This window comes from Xenopus tropicalis, chromosome 9, assembly GCF_000004195.4.
Source record: "Xenopus tropicalis strain Nigerian chromosome 9, UCB_Xtro_10.0, whole genome shotgun sequence".
Taxonomy (NCBI): Eukaryota; Metazoa; Chordata; class Amphibia; order Anura; family Pipidae; genus Xenopus; species Xenopus tropicalis.
In genome coordinates, this window is record NC_030685.2 from 11,636,645 (window position 1) to 11,656,373 (window position 19,729).

A 19,729-nucleotide genomic window follows, 5' to 3' on the forward strand; every position below is an offset into this window, starting at 1 on the left:
GAAAGTCTCCCATAGGGCTCAATGGCACTCTGCAGCTCCAACCCGGCCCAAGGAAAGTCTCCCATAGGGCTCAATGGCACTCTGCAGCTCCAACCCGGCCCAAGGAAAGCCTCCCATAGGGCTCAATGGCACTCTGCAGCTCCAACCTGGCCCAAGGAAAGTCTCCCATAGGGCTCAATGGCACTCTGCAGCTCCAACCCGGCCCAAGGAAAGTCTCCCATAGGGCTCAATGGCACTCTGCAGCTCCAACCCGGCCCAAGGAAAGCCTCCCATAGGGCTCAATGGCACTCTGCAGCTCCAACCTGGCCCAAGGAAAGTCTCCCATAGGGCTCAATGGCACTAAATTGACACGCAAATTAACGAAAATATTGCAGAAAACATGCAAAAGTTGTAAAAAAATTACAATTTTTTTGTAATTGGACCTATCATACTTTAATGAATGAGCCCCCCAAGTATGAAAAAAAAATGAGGGCTCGAACCAGCAGTTTTGTGTAAGTATCAAATCTTTCTGATAAAGCTTGCTTAGTTTTTACCTTTGCTTCTCCTTAAACGAGTTGAGAAGAGGCTGCCACCCCACTGCCTGCCATCAAAAACTGTCAGAAAGTTCATAGCAACAATTTTTCCTATAACCTTACAGCAGTGCTGTCCAACTTCTACGGTGCTGAGGGCCGGAATTTCTCTAGCATACATGGTGGAAGGCCGCTAATGGAAGCCAGTTTTGGCCACTCCCCTTTTTGAAACCACACCCACTTCAAACCACACCTATTTTATCACAATGGTGGTAGCACAGCAAAATCCCAAATGCTTGGTCCTTACTGTGGGGATATCAACCATAATTACACACCTTAGGGACCATTTAATGGCTATTTCCAACTGCTAACAAACTCCCACAACAAACCCCTGCCAGGTTCACCTCCCACAGGCAGCATAAGGCAGGCAGAGTATGGCACACACAGGCAGCACCCTGCCTGTCCTATGCTGTCTGTGTGTGCCATACTCTACCTGTCCTACCCTGCCTGTGTGTGCCATACTCTGCCTTCCCTATGCTGCCTCTGTGTGCCATACTCTGCCTGCCCTTCCCTGCCTGTGTGTGCCATACTCTGCCTGCCCTACCCTGCCTGTGTGTGCCATACTCTGCCTGCACTACCCTGCCTGTGTGTGCCATACTCTGCCTGCCCTACCCTGACTGTGTGTACCATACTCTGCCTGCACTACCCTTCCTGTGTGTGCCATACCCTCCCTGACCTATGCTGCCTGTGTGTGCCATACTCTACCTGTCCTATGCTGTCTGTGTGTGCCATACTCTACCTGTCCTATGCTGCCTGTGTGTGCCATACTCTACCTGTCCTATGCTGCCTGTGTGTGCCATACTCTACCTGTCCTATGCTGCCTGTGTGTGCCATACTCTGCCTGTCCTATGCTGTCTGTGTGTACCATACTCTGCCTGCCCTACCCTTCCTGTGTGTGCCATACCCTCCCTGACCTATGCTGCCTGTGTGTGCCATACTCTACCTGCCCTATGCTGGCTGTATGTGCCATACTCTGCCTACAGTACCTATGCCTGAGGTGTGAAGAAGTGAACAATGGGAGTGATTACAGTCTGAGCCTGAGGTGTGAACACTGCAGGGGGTGAACAATGCAGGTATTAAAAGGTATGAAAAACACAGGGGATTACATTTTTAAACAATACAGAGGGATTACAGCCTGAATCTGAGGTGAGAACCATGCAGGGGGGCCAGTTAATCTCAGTACTGATACCATTTAATGCTTACTCAAAGGTAAGCCATCAAAGCAGCCAGACAAGTGGGGGGCCACACAGAGGGGGGTCGCGGGCCGCCAGTTGGACAGCACTGCCTTACAGCATAGAAATAATGTAGCCAAAATTGCTATGTTGAGGCATCAAGTTAGAAATAAATAAATAAGGCATTGATTGATTAAACCCCTGCAAGTTGAGGGGTCACAGCCATAGTGTAGACAAGGAGGAATTCAAGATTCTTTATTGGAAAAGGAAAAAGGCAGAGGAGCAATATTTTCAGATGCCTTAAGGGGTGGAAGTCAGAACGTAGAAGAAAGCTAGCTCACGGAGCAAAGTCAGGGATACAGTGTTGGACTGGCCCACCAGGATACCAGGAAAACTCCCGGTGGGCCCAGATGTCAGTGGGCCCTCCTGCTCCTGACCATTTGGCCTACTTCATGGTCATTCCCTATTTCTGAATGAAAACAAAGAGAAATAGATAAAAGAATAGGTGTCAGCATGTTAATATAAAAGACTAGGAGAATAAAGAGGTTGGGTGAGGAAAGGAGGAAAAATAGTTTGGAGAGCGGGCCTATGGTAAGGTTTTCTGGTGGGCCCCTGGGGTCCCAGTCCAACTCTGGGGACACAAATAACCTAAAGTACATTATTGGACGAGTTAAGGGGTTTCTTGGCCAATATTTAGATAAAGGTCAGGGTTGGCAGCAATCGGAATAGTCTGGAACAAGCTGGAAACTAGATCGAGAAATGGAAACTAGTAACTAATTGCAATTCAGCCAGGAACAGACCCACTTATTGGTATTAAGCAGGGCACAAACTTGCAGTTCAATGACATCATGCTTTGGCGCATCATTACATCAGCATTACAGTTCTGCCCATAGACCCTTCCATATTGGATCAGTCAGCACCGTTGAAGGTATGGCTGACAATGCCGGCAGCCAACGTTTTTCAGGGAATTCTGGGAGTTGTCTTTCCACAATATATACCCACATTTTAGGAAGCCCAAAACTACTCAACCTTTGTAGTTCAAAACAAAGATCCTGAATTAATTCCCATCTTATATCAATCATTTTAGGTACGAGTATCAGATAAACATGGGGAAAGGGTACAGGAAAGGAAGAACTTTTCATCCTACAGAACTATACAACATATTACATTATTATTACAAAAAAAACGTACCAAAAAACATACAAAAATACCATACCAAATCTCTGAAAAGGATATAAATGGTGATTTCTAGAGAATGGTGATATATTAGATTATTAGATATTAGAACTTCCTGTGCTAATATGATGGGACTTTTTTCGGCTACTACTTTTAAACAGACATTTATGAATCTCAATATATTTTTAGCTGCTTCTACTGATTGGACATTGTAGGAAATCAATATTATTCAGAAAATTGGTAGTATTGTTGTATGGTTGGCTATAATGGGTCTTGACACTGCCCTTGAGTCCAGGTTACAAGTTTCAGATCTCATTGAATATTGAGCGGAAATAAAACTTGGAAAACAAGTATTGTATTTCAATTATTGTTTCTATTTATGGGTTATCCAAACATTTGATGCCTTTGTAAGGTCTTCTTTAGGGATGTTTTGAGCTCCTGGTTCCTCAGACTATAGATGAGAGGGTTCAGAAAGGGGGTTAATATAGCATAGCATACGGAAGCCACTTTGTCTGCAGTAAAATGATCAGTTGAATCATTGCCATTTGAACGAAAGTAGTTGAAGAAAGTAGTACTGTAAAATATGAAGACAGCAGTTAGATGGGAGGAGCAGGTGGAGAAAGCTTTGGATCTCATGTTTTTGGATTGAATTTTTAGAACAGCATGGAGAATAGAGATGTAAGGGGAAAAGATAACTCCTAGGATTATTAGTCCAAACAATATACCAAGGATATTAATGACCAGTGTGTTGGTTAATGTGTCACTACAGGAGACCTTTAGCAGCTGGGGCAGTTCACAAAAGAAACTTTGCAAAGCATCTGATTTGCAAAAGGTCAGTTTATTTAATAAAAGAGTTTGCAACAAGGAATACGTTGCAGCAAAAACCAACACGACGGATACAAGCTTAATGCAAACTTCCCATCTCATTATCTGCATGTAATTAAGAGGGTGGCAAATTGCAATGTATCTGTCATAGGACATCACTGCCAGCAAGGACACCTCTGATGTAGCAAAAAGAAAGAAGAAATAGATCTGAGCTATACAAGCCCGCACTGAAATGGTCCTTTGTTCTGTAAACAAATCATAAAGCAACCTTGGGGCGGTGACTGAGGAGTAACCTGTATCCAGACATGCCAGGGTTCCAAGGAAGAAGTACATGGGGGTGTGAAGATGGGAATCAGTGAAGATCAGGAGAAGGATGAGAAGGTTCCCAATTAGAGTCAAGATGTAGATCAGAAGAAACACCACGAACAGAGGAAGCTGAAGACTCGGAAGATCAGACAGACCAGCGAGAACCAATATATCCACAGTTGTTTGATTTTCCATCTCACTGCCTGTAACAAAATGAGCAATAATAATACTGATAATAGGTTTTAAAAATATATTTATATCAGGATCCGACCCCTCATCCCTCATGACATCATCCTGTGGTATAAAACATAGGCACAACACTCTGTAAATAAGTAAACTTTATGTCTATATCTATAAATATAATCCTCCCTATAATTGTAAAAAGATGGTATTTCTAGTTTTATAACAATATTATGTTATAATAGATTATAAAGAATGATGCATCCCTTTTACTACTAGGGGGCACACTAACCCACGAACGGGCCGAATGCGTCCGATTGCGTTTTTTTCGTAATGATCGGTATTTTGCGATTTTTTTGCAAAATTGTCGCGACTTTTTCGTTACCAATACGATTTGTGCGAAAAAACGCAACTTTTTCGTAGCCATTCCGAAAGTTGCGCAAAATCTGGCGATTTTTTCGTAGCGTTAAAACTTGCGCGAAACATTGCTCCTTTTAAGTTTTAACGCTACGGAAAAGGCGCGACTTTTCGCGCTATTTTTAACGCTACGAAAAAATCGCCAGATTTTGCGCAACTTTCGGAATGGCTACGAAAAACTCGCGTTTTTTCGCGCAAATCGTTTTGGTAACGAAAAAGTCGCGATAATTTCCGAAAAGTCGCAAAGTCGCCGAAAAAATCGCAAAAAAACGAAAAAGTCGCAAAATGTTCGTTTTCCAATCAGAATTTTTCCAATTCGGTTGGAATTAGTGTCTTAGTAAATCAGCCCCTAGGACTAGGATGTCCACCCTATAATCCTCCATCTGTTGCTGTTCTAGAAATCCCAGAATCATCCAAAAACTGGCATCTCAGGAGTGACATCCCTTATATTAAGTGATTATTAACAGCCCAAACTAAGGTTTATAAACCAATCATATTAGCTGTATTTAACTGACTAAGGGGCGTGTTTACTAAGATTGGAGATAAATATCTCCGGTGATGTTGCCCATAGCAACCAATCAGCAATAAGATCACCTACAAGTTAGAAATCAAAGCAAAGACCTAATTGGTTGCTACAGGCAACATCACCGGTGATATTTATCTCCATTCTTAGTAAACATACCCCTAAATGTAATACCCCTCTTTGACCAGTATCCTTCCACATATTGCTAAACCAATACCCCCAGAATCTTATGACTGCCAAAAGGACTTGTAGCCGGTCTACAAAGAAAACTTCACCCCGAGCATCCCTAAGATACAGTAAGGATCACCTATAGACAAGCAAACAAGGTCTAGAACTCTTACCCAAGATTAAGAAGCCTAAGTGACTACACAGAGGTAGGGTTTCGCCACTCCCAATGTAATATGTTGTAAATAGTCCACTAGAGAGTCAAACAATTCTGTTTATTGGTGCATAGCACAGCACAATATGTTTCAGACCAACCAGCTTCACTCTCACAATTTTTTGGGTGTTTTAGAAAGGACTATATACATTCATCATTGTTTAGGGATACTTCTTGGAGACTTTTTTTTTAAAAAAAATGTTGGAACATTACAATCTGAAGTTAAATATTTTTTTACAATGTATTCCATGTTATTCAAAATATAGAAATATAGAAAAGCAAACCTGACATATGTTTTGCCCCCTACTGCGATAAGACTGGAGACGAGACTTACCTCTACACATAGCAAAGCAAGAGACATCAGATCTCAGCCAACCTCTAGGAAACCCTTCTTAAATATACTATTCGGCTAATCTCTGGTGGATAATTACAATATAAAAATGAATTTTAGCCTCTAGAGGAGATGCTTTGCCAGTGGGACAGGTCTTCATTTACTACAGCTTGGATATACAGTAGATATGAAATTAATGTTAACAAATGTATTCTAATCAATGATGAGTGGATCTGTCCCATTTCGCTTCAGCAAAAAAAAAATCACAAAATGGTGTGACTTTTTGACGGGACCGCCCCCACATATATAGTGGGGATAGTATCACTTCTGGATAGAAAAGACTCACTGTATCAATAACCACATTAGTGTTCAGATGCTTGGCATAAGTCTGTAGTGGTTTTTAATAAAAAAACCACAGATGGAATCCTGGAATTGACACATGGAGGGGTCAGCAATATCGGGGTTCCTCAGCTTCAGTAGGAACACTGGTGCACTATTCAGCTGGGGGGGGGGGGGGTGAATTCCCAAACACTGCAAGTACAGGGAAGTGCAAGGAGAATCTATGGGAGTTGGTACCTTTTATGAATGATGTTACTATGCATATGGACATTATTGGACTCCACATTGCAAAAAGTATCTGCACCCAAAATGCTTAGAAATATTTCCTGTGGTTTTTGATTGGGTACATGCTCCGACTTTCGACTCTGCCCCTGAGTACATGGGGAGGCCTGTTTATCAACAGCTTTTAGTGTATTTTTACTTATTACACATAATAAATGGCCAAAAAAGCATAACCTACCTATTATACCTTCCTCTAATCTCAAGGCCCTTTCTGTGATAAGTGAACAGATTTCAACCACAATTACCAATGTGAGGCAACTTTCTTCTGCTTTATAAATCATCAAGATTCCTCTCATAATCCTATTATGGAGTTATAGGACATAAGAAGGGGTTGGGCCCTAGCGACCAGGGAACATGACATATCTTTAGGAACATTTGATGATTTAACATGAGATAAAAAGGGCTTTTCATAGATCTCTTTAATCTCATAAATGGTGCTAGAAAAGGACATGGGTCCCCAACCTTCCTTACTTGTGAGCCACAGTCAAATGTAAAAAGACTTGGGGAGCAACACAAGCACCATAAAAGTTCATGGAGGTGCCAAATAAGGGCCGTGATTGGCTATTAGGCAGCCTCTATGCACCCTATCAGCTTACAGGGGCTTTATTTAGTAGGAAATCTTGTTTTTATTCAACCAAAACTTGCCCCCAAGTCAGGAATTCAAAAATAACTCCCTGGTTTGGGGGCACTGAGAGCAACATCCAAGGGGTTGGGGAGCAACATGCTGGGGATCACTGATGTAGAGTGTGATATTCTGAGACTATTTGCAATTGGTCATCATTTTTTATTACTTGTGTTTTTTTAATAACTATAGGCCTCATTTATTATCAGGTAGGAGCAAGTCCTGTTACATTTATTAAAGGGGTTATTTACCTTCATATTAATATTTACTATGACATAGACATTGATATTCTGGGACAATTAGCAATTCGTTTTCATTTTTTAATTTTTCGTGGTTTTTCTGTCATTTAGGTTTTTGTTTGGAATTGCAGCAGCTATCTGGTTGCTAGGGACTTGTTTACCTTAGCAACGAGTCGGTGAGTTGCACTGGAATATGAATAGAAGATGGACTGAATAGAAAGATCAGGAAACATAATTAACAATAACAACAAAATTATAAGCTCACATAGCTTTTCCATTTCATCATTGAAAAACTAGAAAAAATAAATAATGAAGACCAATTGCAAATTTGCTAGGAATAAGACATTCTGTAAATACTAAAAGTTAACCACCTCTTTAGGGACGTATTACAGGGAGGATTTTCCATGGGAAAGATAACTCTTTCCAGTTGATGAATGGGGTCGGATTGCACCGACAGGACACCAGGAAAAAACCCAATGGGCCCCACCAACCCAGACCTGATCCCCACCTTCTCTGCTGTTGCTGTCCCGTCTCCTGTGCCATTACTCCCCCGCAGTGCCAACAAAAATATAGCGGTGGGGGGGGAAAGGCTGTGGGTAAGCAAACAGGTGGGTAGGGGCCCCTGAGGGGGTGTGGGGGTCCCTGGAATAGCTGCAGTCTAAACCTGCCAGCTTTATAATTCCCCTACACTTACTCACAAACATTTCAAGTTTTCAAAGCATAAAATACAGGTATCGGATCCCTTATCCGGAAACCGATTATCCAGAAAGTTCCGAATTATGGAAAGGCCATCTCCCATAGACTCCATTTTAATCAAATAATTCACATTTTTAAAAATAGTCTCCTTTTTCTCTGTAATAATAAAACAGTACCTGTACTTGATCCCAACTAAGATATAATTACCCCTTATTGGGGCAGAACAGCCCTATTGGGTTTATTTCATGGTTAAATGATTCCCTTTTCTCTGTAATAATAAAACAGTACCTGTACTTGATCCCAACTAAGATATAATTACCCCTTATTGGGGGCAGAACAGCCCTATTGGGTTAATTTCATGGTTAAATGATTCCCTTTTCTCTGTAATAATAAAACAGTACCTGTACTTGATCCCAACTAAGATATAATTAATCCTTATTGGGGGCAGAACAGCCCTATTGGGTTTATTTAATGGTTAAATGATTCCCTTTTCTCTGTAATAATAAAACAGTACCTGTACTTGATATCTATTTATTTCATTCTTTGGGTGGACTTCTCCTTTAACCTTGTGTTTGTTCCCTCAGTGCTCTCTGCTGCCATCAAATGGCCGCATCTCCCCTATAAATACCTGCTCAGAAGGCCAGGCCAGCCTTTAGAAAATGGCTGCTCTCAAAGCAACAGGTAAGAACTCAGAGCTTGAAATGGTTTTTTTAATGTACTTTTTATATTATGTTTGATTCAAATCCAGATATGTTTGTACAGGTATTTCATGCACAGCTCACCTGTATCACAGGGCTCTCTGATGCAATTAATGCCCATGTGCAAACAACTCTAGCACAGGCTTCAAGCAGTGAGTAGGCCTCAGTTTGTATTAATAACTCAAAGCAGGAAAGTTCATTCAGCCTTACACTGAGCACATGTTACACATATACACAATCATTGCTGGATTTGATTTAGGTTTCTGCCTAGTGAAGTTACTTAGCAGGAATTGAAATAAAATAAATACTGTTGCTGTGGGCTGTATATAACATTTTATTTTTCTCTCCTGAAGGTTTCTTTTTGGTAAAAGCCCAGAAATACATGGATAGAAAGAGAAGACTGAAATGAAGAGTGAAGGGTCTGAGATCCTCTGTTCAATGAAACAGGTGAGGTTTATATATATAAATTGCCTCCTACTTTATAATGTGTATATATAAATATAAATGTATTGTATGGTCTTAAAAATCATTATAGTTCAGCAGGTTTAGTTCATGGCTGGCTAATGCAGTTTGTGCATTTATTAAAGTGCTACAAGTGGCGCTGTACAGAGTTCTAGTGTGCCCTGGGAGCCAGGGGTCCTGGGGGGGACACTTCTGACAGAGAATCCATGTTGCGAGCGGTACAGCTGCTAGAGGTGGGGGGCTGCTTCCTTTTGGGGTTTGATCTGGATGCCGGCTACAGATCATTCCCCTGGGGTTGTGGCTCTAAGGCTGCTTCATCTGTGGGATTTGGTCTGTAAGGGCCCCGCAGGGCATTTCTCACGGAAGTTGTGGCTCTAAGGCTGTGGTCGCTTCTCCGCCCGACCCGTATGGCCACAGCCTAGCCTTGATGATCCGCTGTGCCAATTCCAGTGTAGGTAACCCCCCTGTGGATTTTCTGAATGGTGGTGTCCTTCTTAGAACCCCTGGCTCCCAGGGCACACTGGGAACTCGTTGTGCAGTCCCGTTTGTATCACTTTATAATATTGTCCTTATGACTTAAATATTAGCACATGTGTAAAAGTCTAAAAATAAATTCATATCATTCTGTCCTAGGCTTGTGTGGGCCATATGCCCTCTTTATATTATTGGCTTTGTGCTGGCAAATGCGTATTCCTACCCTTAATTCAAAAGGAATACAGGGCCATATGCCCTCTTTAGGAATACAGGGCCATATGCCCTCTTTAGGAATACAGGGCCATATGCCCTCTTTAGGAATACAGGGCCATATGCCCTCTTTAGGAATACAGGGCCATATGCCCTCTTTAGGAATACAGGGCCATATGCCCTCTTTAGGAATACAGGGCCATATGCCCTCTTTAGGAATACAGGGCCATATGCCCTCTTTAGGAATACAGGGCCATATGCCCTCTTTAGGAATACAGGGCCATATGCCCTCTTTAGGAATACTGGGCCATATGCCCTCTTTAGGAATACTGGGCCATATGCCCCCTTTGAATCCTGGCAGGCAGTGTTCCTGGGGCTGGCACTTATCAGTAAGAGCCCCAGTTGGGGGGCAGTTTGGCTGCTAGAGGGGGGGCTGCTCCGGCTGGGATTGATGGGCTGCAAGGCGCCTGTGGTTCTTCTTTCACTGAAGTTGTAGCTCTTGCTTTGAAACAGCTGTATTAGTTCTAATGAAAGATTTATAACTCTTATACTTGGCTTAATGCAGAGTAAATGTGTATTCCCATCCTTCCTTCCTTCAAGTGGAATATGTGGGCCATATGCCCTGTTATACTGCCCCCTAATATGCTTGGATTCAGTCCAGTCTTTAACTGGAATATGTGGGCCATATGCCCCCCTTAATACTGCCCTCTTTAGGCATACAGGGCCATATGCCCTCTTTAGGCATACAGGGCCATATGCCCTCTTTAGGCATACAGGGCCATATGCCCTCTTTAGGCATACAGGGCCATATGCCCTCTTTAGGCATACAGGGCCATATGCCCTCTTTAGGCATACAGGGCCATATGCCCTCTTTAGGCATACAGGGCCATATGCCCTCTTTAGGCATACAGGGCCATATGCCCTCTTTAGGCATACAGGGCCATATGCCCTCTTTAGGCATACAGGGCCATATGCCCTCTTTAGGCATACAGGGCCATATGCCCTCTTTAGGCATACAGGGCCATATGCCCTCTTTAGGCATACAGGGCCATATGCCCTCTTTAGGCATACAGGGCCATATGCCCTCTTTAGGCATACAGGGCCATATGCCCTCTTTAGGCATACAGGGCCATATGCCCTCTTTAGGCATACAGGGCCATATGCCCTCTTTAGGCATACAGGGCCATATGCCCTCTTTAGGCATACAGGGCCATATGCCCTCTTTAGGCATACAGGGCCATATGCCCTCTTTAGGCATACAGGGCCATATGCCCTCTTTAGGCATACAGGGCCATATGCCCTCTTTAGGCATACAGGGCCATATGCCCTCTTTAGGCATACAGGGCCATATGCCCTCTTTATATTCTTGGCTTTATATGCTGGCAAATGTGTATTCCTACCCTTAATTCAAAAGGCATACGGGGCCATATGCCCTCTTTATATTCTTGGCTTTATATGCTGGCAAATGTGTATTCCTACCCTTAATTCAAAAGGAATACTGGGCCATATGCCCTCTTTATATTCTTGGCTTTATATGCTGGCAAATGTGTATTCCTACCCTTAATTCAAAAGGAATACTGGGCCATATGCCCTCTTTATATTCTTGGCTTTATATGCTGGCAAATGTGTATTCCTACCCTTAATTCAAAAGGAATACTGGGCCATATGCCCTCTTTATATTCTTGGCTTTACAGCCTTGCTAATGCAGATATATTTGAACTATAGTGTGCTACAGGCGGGGGGGTACATGGAGGTGCCAGTGTGCCCTGGGAGCCAGGGGTCCTGGGGGGGACACTTCTGACAGAGAATCCATGTTGCGAGCGGTACAGCTGCTAGAGGTGGGGGGCTGCTTCCTTTTGGGGTTTGATCTGGATGCCGGCTACAGATCATTCCCCTGGGGTTGTGGCTCTAAGGCTGCTTCATCTGTGGGATTTGGTCTGTAAGGGCCCCGCAGGGCATCTCTCACGGAAGTTGTGGCTCTAAGGCTGTGGTCGCTTCTCCGCCCGACCCGTATGGCCACAGCCTAGCCTTGATGATCCGCTGTGCCAATTCCAGTGTAGGTAACCCCCCTGTGGATTTTCTGAATGGTGGTGTCCTTCTTAGAACCCCTGGCTCCCAGGGCACACTGGGAACTCGTTGTGCAGTCCCGTTTGTATCACTTTATAATATTGTCCTTATAACTTAAATATTAGCACACGTAAAAGTGTAAAAAAATCATATTGTTCTAGGCTTATTGGGCCATATGCCCTTTTTATATTCTTGGCTTTATATGCTGGCAAATGTGTATTCCTACCCTTAATTCAAAAGCAATACTGGGCCATATGCCCTCTTTAGGAATACTGGGCCAAATGCCCTCTTTAGCAATACTGGGCCATATGCCCTCTTTAGCAATACTGGGCCATATGCCCTCTTTAGCAATACTGGGCCATATGCCCTCTTTAGCAATACTGGGCCATATGCCCTCTTTAGCAATACTGGGCCATATGCCCTCTTTAGCAATACTGGGCCATATGCCCTCTTTAGCAATACTGGGCCATATGCCCTCTTTAGCAATACTGGGCCATATGCCCTCTTTAGCAATACTGGGCCATATGCCCTCTTTAGCAATACTGGGCCATATGCCCTCTTTAGCAATACTGGGCCATATGCCCTCTTTAGCAATACTGGGCCATATGCCCTCTTTAGCAATACTGGGCCATATGCCCTCTTTAGCAATACTGGGCCATATGCCCTCTTTAGCAATACTGGGCCATATGCCCTCTTTATATTCTTGGCTTTATATGCTGGCAAATGTGTATTCCTACCCTTAATTCAAAAGGAATACTGGGCCATATGCCCTCTTTATACTCGTGGCTTTATATGCTGGCAAATGTGTATTCCTACCCTTAATTCAAAAGCAATACTGGGCCATATGCCCTCTTTATATTCTTGGCTTTATATGCTGGCAAATGTGTATTCCTACCCTTAATTCAAAAGGAATATGTGGGCCATATGCCCTCTTTAGCAATACTGGGCCATATGCCCTCTTTATACTCTTGGATTTATATGCTGGCAAATGTGTATTCCTACCCTTAATTCAAAAGGAATGCTGGGCCATATGCCCTCTTTATATTCTTGGCTTCATGCTGGTAAATGTGTATTCCTACCCTTAATTCAAAAGGAATACTGGGCCATATGCCCTCACTATATTCTTGGCTTTATATGCTGGCAAATGTGTATTCCTACCCTTAATTCAAAAGGAATACTGGGCCATATGCCCTCTTTAGGAATACTGGGCCATATGCCCTCTTTATATTCTTGGCTTTATATGCTGGCAAATGTGTATTCCTACCCTTAATTCAAAAGGAATACTGGGCCATATGCCCTCTTTAGCAATACTGGGCCATATGCCCTCTTTAGCAATACTGGGCCATATGCCCTCTTTAGCAATACTGGGCCATATGCCCTCTTTAGCAATACTGGGCCATATGCCCTCTTTAGCAATACTGGGCCATATGCCCTCTTTAGCAATACTGGGCCATATGCCCTCTTTAGCAATACTGGGCCATATGCCCTCTTTAGCAATACTGGGCCATATGCCCTCTTTAGCAATACTGGGCCATATGCCCTCTTTATACTCTTGGCTTTATATGCTGGCAAATGTGTATTCCTACCCTTAATTCAAAAGGAATACTGGGCCATATGCCCTCTTTAGCAATACTGGGCCATATGCCCTCTTTATACTCTTGGCTTTACAGCCTGGCTAATGCAGATATATTTGCACTATAGTGTGCTACAGGCGGGGGGGTACATGGAGGTGCCAGTGTGCCCTGGGAGCCAGGGGTCCTGGGGGGGACACTTCTGACAGAGAATCCATGTTGCGAGCGGTACAGCTGCTAGAGGTGGGGGGCTGCTTCCTTTTGGGGTTTGATCTGGATGCCGGCTACAGATCATTCCCCTGGGGTTGTGGCTCTAAGGCTGCTTCATCTGTGGGATTTGGTCTGTAAGGGCCCCGCAGGGCATCTCTCACGGAAGTTGTGGCTCTAAGGCTGTGGTCGCTTCTCCGCCCGACCCGTATGGCCACAGCCTAGCCTTGATGATCCGCTGTGCCAATTCCAGTGTAGGTAACCCCCCTGTGGATTTTCTGAATGGTGGTGTCCTTCTTAGAACCCCTGGCTCCCAGGGCACACTGGGAACTCGTTGTGCAGTCCCGTTTGTATCACTTTATAATATTGTCCTTATGACTTAAATATTACGGGGCCATATGCCCTCTTTATTTTCTTGGCTTTATATGCTGGCAAATGTGTATTCCTACCCTTAATTCAAAAGGAATACGGGGCCATATGCCCTCTTTATATTCTTGGCTTTATATGCTGGCAAATGTGTATTCCTACCCTTAATTCAAAAGGAATACGGGGCCATATGCCCTCTTTAGCAATACTGGGCCATATGCCCTCTTTAGCAATACTGGGCCATATGCCCTCTTTAGCAATACTGGGCCATATGCCCTCTTTAGCAATACTGGGCTATATGCCCTCTTTAGCAATACTGGGCCATATGCCCTCTTTATATTCTTGGCTTTATATGCTGGCAAATGTGTATTCCTACCCTTAATTCAAAAGGAATACGGGGCCATATGCCCTCTTTATATTCTTGGCTTTATATGCTGGCAAATGTGTATTCCTACCCTTAATTCAAAAGGAATACTGGGCCATATGCCCTCTTTAGGAATACTGGGCCATATGCCCTCTTTATATTCTTGGCTTTATATGCTGGCAAATGTGTATTCCTACCCTTAATTCAAAAGGAATAAGGGGCCATATGCCCTCTTTAGCAATACTGGGCTATATGCCCTCTTTAGCAATACTGGGCTATATGCCCTCTTTAGCAATACAGGGCCATATGCCCTCTTTAGCAATACTGGGCCATATGCCCTCTTTAGCAATACTGGGCCATATGCCCTCTTTATATTCTTGGCTTTATATGCTGGCAAATGTGTATTCCTACCCTTAATTCAAAAGGAATACGGGGCCATATGCCCTCTTTATATTCTTGGCTTTATATGCTGGTAAATGTGTATTCCTACCCTTAATTCAAAAGGAATACGGGGCCATATGCCCTCTTTATATTCTTGGCTTTATATGCTGGCAAATGTGTATTCCTACCCTTAATTCAAAAGGAATACGGGGCCATATGCCCTCTTTATATTCTTGGCTTTATATGCTGGCAAATGTGTATTCCTACCCTTAATTCAAAAGGAATACGGGGCCATATGCCCTCTTTATATTCTTGGCTTTATATGCTGGCAAATGTGTATTCCTACCCTTAATTCAAAAGGAATACTGGGCCATATGCCCTCTTTATATTCTTGGCTTTATATGCTGGCAAATGTGTATTCCTACCCTTAATTCAAAAGGAATACTGGGCCATATGCCCTCTTTATATTCTTGGCTTTATATGCTGGCAAATGTGTATTCCTACCCTTAATCCAAAAGGAATACTGGGCCATATGCCCTCTTTATATTCTTGGCTTTATATGCTGGCAAATGTGTATTCCTACCCTTAATCCAAAAGGAATACTGGGCCATATGCCCTCTTTATATTCTTGGCTTTATATGCTGGCAAATGTGTATTCCTACCCTTAATCCAAAAGGAATACTGGGCCATATGCCCTCTTTATATTCTTGGCTTTATATGCTGGCAAATGTGTATTCCTACCCTTAATTCAAAAGGAATACGGGGCCATATGCCCTCTTTATATTCTTGGCTTCATGCTGGTAAATGTGTATTCCTACCCTTAATTCAAAAGGAATACTGGGCCATATGCCCTCTTTATATTCTTGGCTTTATATGCTGGCAAATGTGTATTCCTACCCTTAATCCAAAAGGAATACTGGGCCATATGCCCTCTTTATACTCTTGGCTTTATATGCTGGCAAATGTGTATTCCTACCCTTAATTCAAAAGGAATACTGGGCCATATGCCCTCTTTATATTCTTGGCTTCATGCTGGCAAATGTGTATTCCTACCCTTAATCCAAAAGGAATACTGGGCCATATGCCCTCTTTATATTCTTGGCTTCATGCTGGCAAATGTGTATTCCTACCCTTAATCCAAAAGGAATACTGGGCCATATGCCCTCTTTATATTCTTGGCTTTATATGCTGGCAAATGTGTATTCCTACCCTTAATTCAAAAGGAATACTGGGCCATATGCCCTCTTTAGGAATACTGGGCCATATGCCCTCTTTATATTCTTGGCTTTATATGCTGGCAAATGTGTATTCCTACCCTTAATTCAAAAGGAATACGGGGCCATATGCCCTCTTTAGCAATACTGGGCCATATGCCCTCTTTAGCAATACTGGGCCATATGCCCTCTTTAGCAATACTGGACCATATGCCTCTTTAGCAATACTGGGCCATATGCCCTCTTTAGCAATACTGGGCCATATGCCCTCTTTAGCAATACTGGGCCATATGCCCTCTTTAGCAATACTGGGCCATATGCCCTCTTTAGCAATACTGGGCCATATGCCCTCTTTAGCAATACTGGGCCATATGCCCTCTTTAGCAATACTGGGCCATATGCCCTCTTTAGCAATACTGGGCCATATGCCCTCTTTATACTCTTGGCTTTATATGCTGGCAAATGTGTATTCCTACCCTTAATTCAAAAGGAATACTGGGCCATATGCCCTCTTTAGCAATACTGGGCCATATGCCCTCTTTAGCAATACTGGGCCATATGCCCTCTTTAGCAATACTGGGCCATATGCCCTCTTTAGCAATACTGGGCCATATGCCCTCTTTATACTCTTGGCTTTATATGCTGGCAAATGTGTATTCCTACCCTTAATTCAAAAGGAATACTGGGCCATATGCCCTCTTTAGCAATACTGGGCCATATGCCCTCTTTAGCAATACTGGGCCATATGCCCTCTTTAGCAATACTGGGCCATATGCCCTCTTTAGCAATACTGGGCCATATGCCCTCTTTAGCAATACTGGGCCATATGCCCTCTTTAGCAATACTGGGCCATATGCCCTCTTTAGCAATACTGGGCCATATGCCCTCTTTAGCAATACTGGGCCATATGCCCTCTTTAGCAATACTGGGCCATATGCCCTCTTTAGCAATACTGGGCCATATGCCCTCTTTAGCAATACTGGGCCATATGCCCTCTTTATACTCTTGGCTTTATATGCTGGCAAATGTGTATTCTTACCCTTAATTCAAAAGCAATACTGGGCCATATGCCCTCTTTAGCAATACTGGGCCATATGCCCTTTTTATATTCTTGGCTTTATATGCTGGCAAATGTGTATTCCTACCCTTAATTCAAAAGCAATACTGGGCCATATGCCCTCTTTAGCAATACTGGGCCATATGCCCTCTTTAGCAATACTGGGCCATATGCCCTCTTTAGCAATACTGGGCCATATGCCCTCTTTAGCAATACTGGGCCATATGCCCTCTTTAGCAATACTGGGCCATATGCCCTCTTTAGCAATACTGGGCCATATGCCCTCTTTAGCAATACTGGGCCATATGCCCTCTTTAGCAATACTGGGCCATATGCCCTCTTTAGCAATACTGGGCCATATGCCCTCTTTAGCAATACTGGGCCATATGCCCTCTTTAGCAATACTGGGCCATATGCCCTCTTTAGCAATACTGGGCCATATGCCCTCTTTATACTCTTGGCTTTATATGCTGGCAAATGTGTATTCCTACCCTTAATTCAAAAGGAATACTGGGCCATATGCCCTCTTTAGCAATACTGGGCCATATGCCCTCTTTAGCAATACTGGGCCATATGCCCTCTTTAGCAATACTGGGCCATATGCCCTCTTTATACTCTTGGCTTTACAGCCTGGCTAATGCAGATATATTTGCACTATAGTGTGCTACAGGCGGGGGGGTACATGGAGGTGCCAGTGTGCCCTGGGAGCCAGGGGTCCTGGGGGGGACACTTCTGACAGAGAATCCATGTTGCGAGCGGTACAGCTGCTAGAGGTGGGGGGCTGCTTCCTTTTGGGGTTTGATCTGGATGCCGGCTACAGATCATTCCCCTGGGGTTGTGGCTCTAAGGCTGCTTCATCTGTGGGATTTGGTCTGTAAGGGCCCCGCAGGGCATCTCTCACGGAAGTTGTGGCTCTAAGGCTGTGGTCGCTTCTCCGCCCGACCCGTATGGCCACAGCCTAGCCTTGATGATCCGCTGTGCCAATTCCAGTGTAGGTAACCCCCCTGTGGATTTTCTGAATGGTGGTGTCCTTCTTAGAACCCCTGGCTCCCAGGGCACACTGGGAACTCATTGTGCAGTCCCGTTTGTATCACTTTATAATATTGTCCTTATGACTTAAATATTACGGGGCCATATGCCCTCTTTATATTCTTGGCTTTATATGCTGGCAAATGTGTATTCCTACCCTTAATTCAAAAGGAATACTGGGCCATATGCCCTCTTTAGCAATACTGGGCTATATGCCCTCTTTAGCAATACTGGGCCATATGCCCTCTTTATATTCTTGGCTTTATATGCTGGCAAATGTGTATTCCTACCCTTAATTCAAAAGGAATACTGGGCCATATGCCCTCTTTAGCAATACTGGGCCATATGCCCTCTTTAGCAATACTGGGCCATATGCCCTCTTTAGCAATACTGGGCCATATGCCCTCTTTAGCAATACTGGGCCATATGCCCTCTTTATATTCTTGGCTTTATATGCTGGCAAATGTGTATTCCTACCCTTAATTCAAAAGGAATACTGGGCCATATGCCCTCTTTATATTCTTGGCTTTATATGCTGGCAAATGTGTATTCTTACCCTTAATTCAAAAGGAATACAGGGCCATATGCCCTCTTTATATTCTTGGTTTCAGTACTTGCTGATCTTTGTTTTGCAAATGCATGTTTTAGTCCTGCCATTGGCTGAAATGGCTTTTATACTTTACATAAATGTCTTTTAGAAACCACAATTCATTTGATTAACTTTATAAAAAATACTTTTCTGTTTACATCATACTATGGCACATAGGGCAGGGGGTCTTTACCCCCAGTTCCTACCTTTTATTTTCCATTTATGCCTCCCTTCTATGTTTTTCAGATGCCGTGCCCAGTGAATACCCATAAAGGAGCCTGAAAAGAACAAGACAAGGGGCGGCACAGTTATGAGGAGACTGCTTGCTGGATGAGGTTGGTTTCTGTGCCAGTTTCTCCCCATTCCTTAAATGTTAAACACAAAATATTGTTTGCTAAACATCTATGGGAGTTTGCATGTTGCTACGGCAGAGTGATTTGTTCTATAACATTTACCCTTTGATTTTGCTGGCTCACTAATGTGTCCATTGGTTTCTCTTGTAGATTCTACTGGGCTGCCTTCCCATCACAATGAAGGATTTTCTGTCTAAATTGTGTTTCTGGAAATTGTAATGTTGTATGAACTGTATTTTTTTGAAATTTTATGGATTAAACCTTAGTTTTTACAGTTTTTCTTTGTTTAGTCTTTGGTTCTAAAGGCTCATTCGTTTAGTGATAATAATCCAGCTTCAGGGAATAGAATTTTCCCTGGTTCACTAATTTACACAATTAAACGCATTGATAATATTAGAAGGATCCACTTACTGCCGATTTGAGTTCCCTGAGCTAAAGGGTCAATGCAAATGGCAGAATATAATGGAGATGGGGGTTGGGCATTTGTAACTGGAGACGGGTAACTTGGTTACTTTTACCATGGGGTGCTGATTATAATTTAGCCATAGCCAAGGTATATTATCACAGCCTGTAGTCATGAAATATTCCCAGTATAGAATCCACTAGAAGCGCAGCTTTCAGACCTGTGATA

The 19,729-nt window shown here is 43.3% G+C and overlaps 1 protein-coding gene and 1 long non-coding RNA gene across 3 annotated transcripts; one reads left to right on the plus strand and one right to left on the minus strand.

The window, feature by feature from the left end:
- Positions 1-3,301: 3,301 nt before the first annotated feature.
- On the minus strand, positions 3,302-4,243 carry LOC108648803 (olfactory receptor 1G1). Its single transcript, XM_018097244.2, has one exon. The coding sequence runs from the start codon at positions 4,241-4,243 to the stop codon at positions 3,302-3,304; it is 942 nt and encodes a 313-aa protein (XP_017952733.1).
- A 4,404-nt stretch (positions 4,244-8,647) lies between these two features.
- On the plus strand, positions 8,648-19,375 carry LOC100489491. Of its 2 annotated transcripts, none has more exons than XR_097945.5 (4): positions 8,648-8,737; positions 9,108-9,201; positions 18,992-19,080; positions 19,249-19,375. It is a non-coding gene; the product is annotated as an uncharacterized LOC100489491 (long non-coding RNA). The 2 variants fall into 2 exon arrangements; XR_004220550.1 differs by lacking the exon at positions 8,648-8,737 and adding an exon at positions 8,821-8,906.
- Positions 19,376-19,729: the final 354 nt, after the last annotated feature.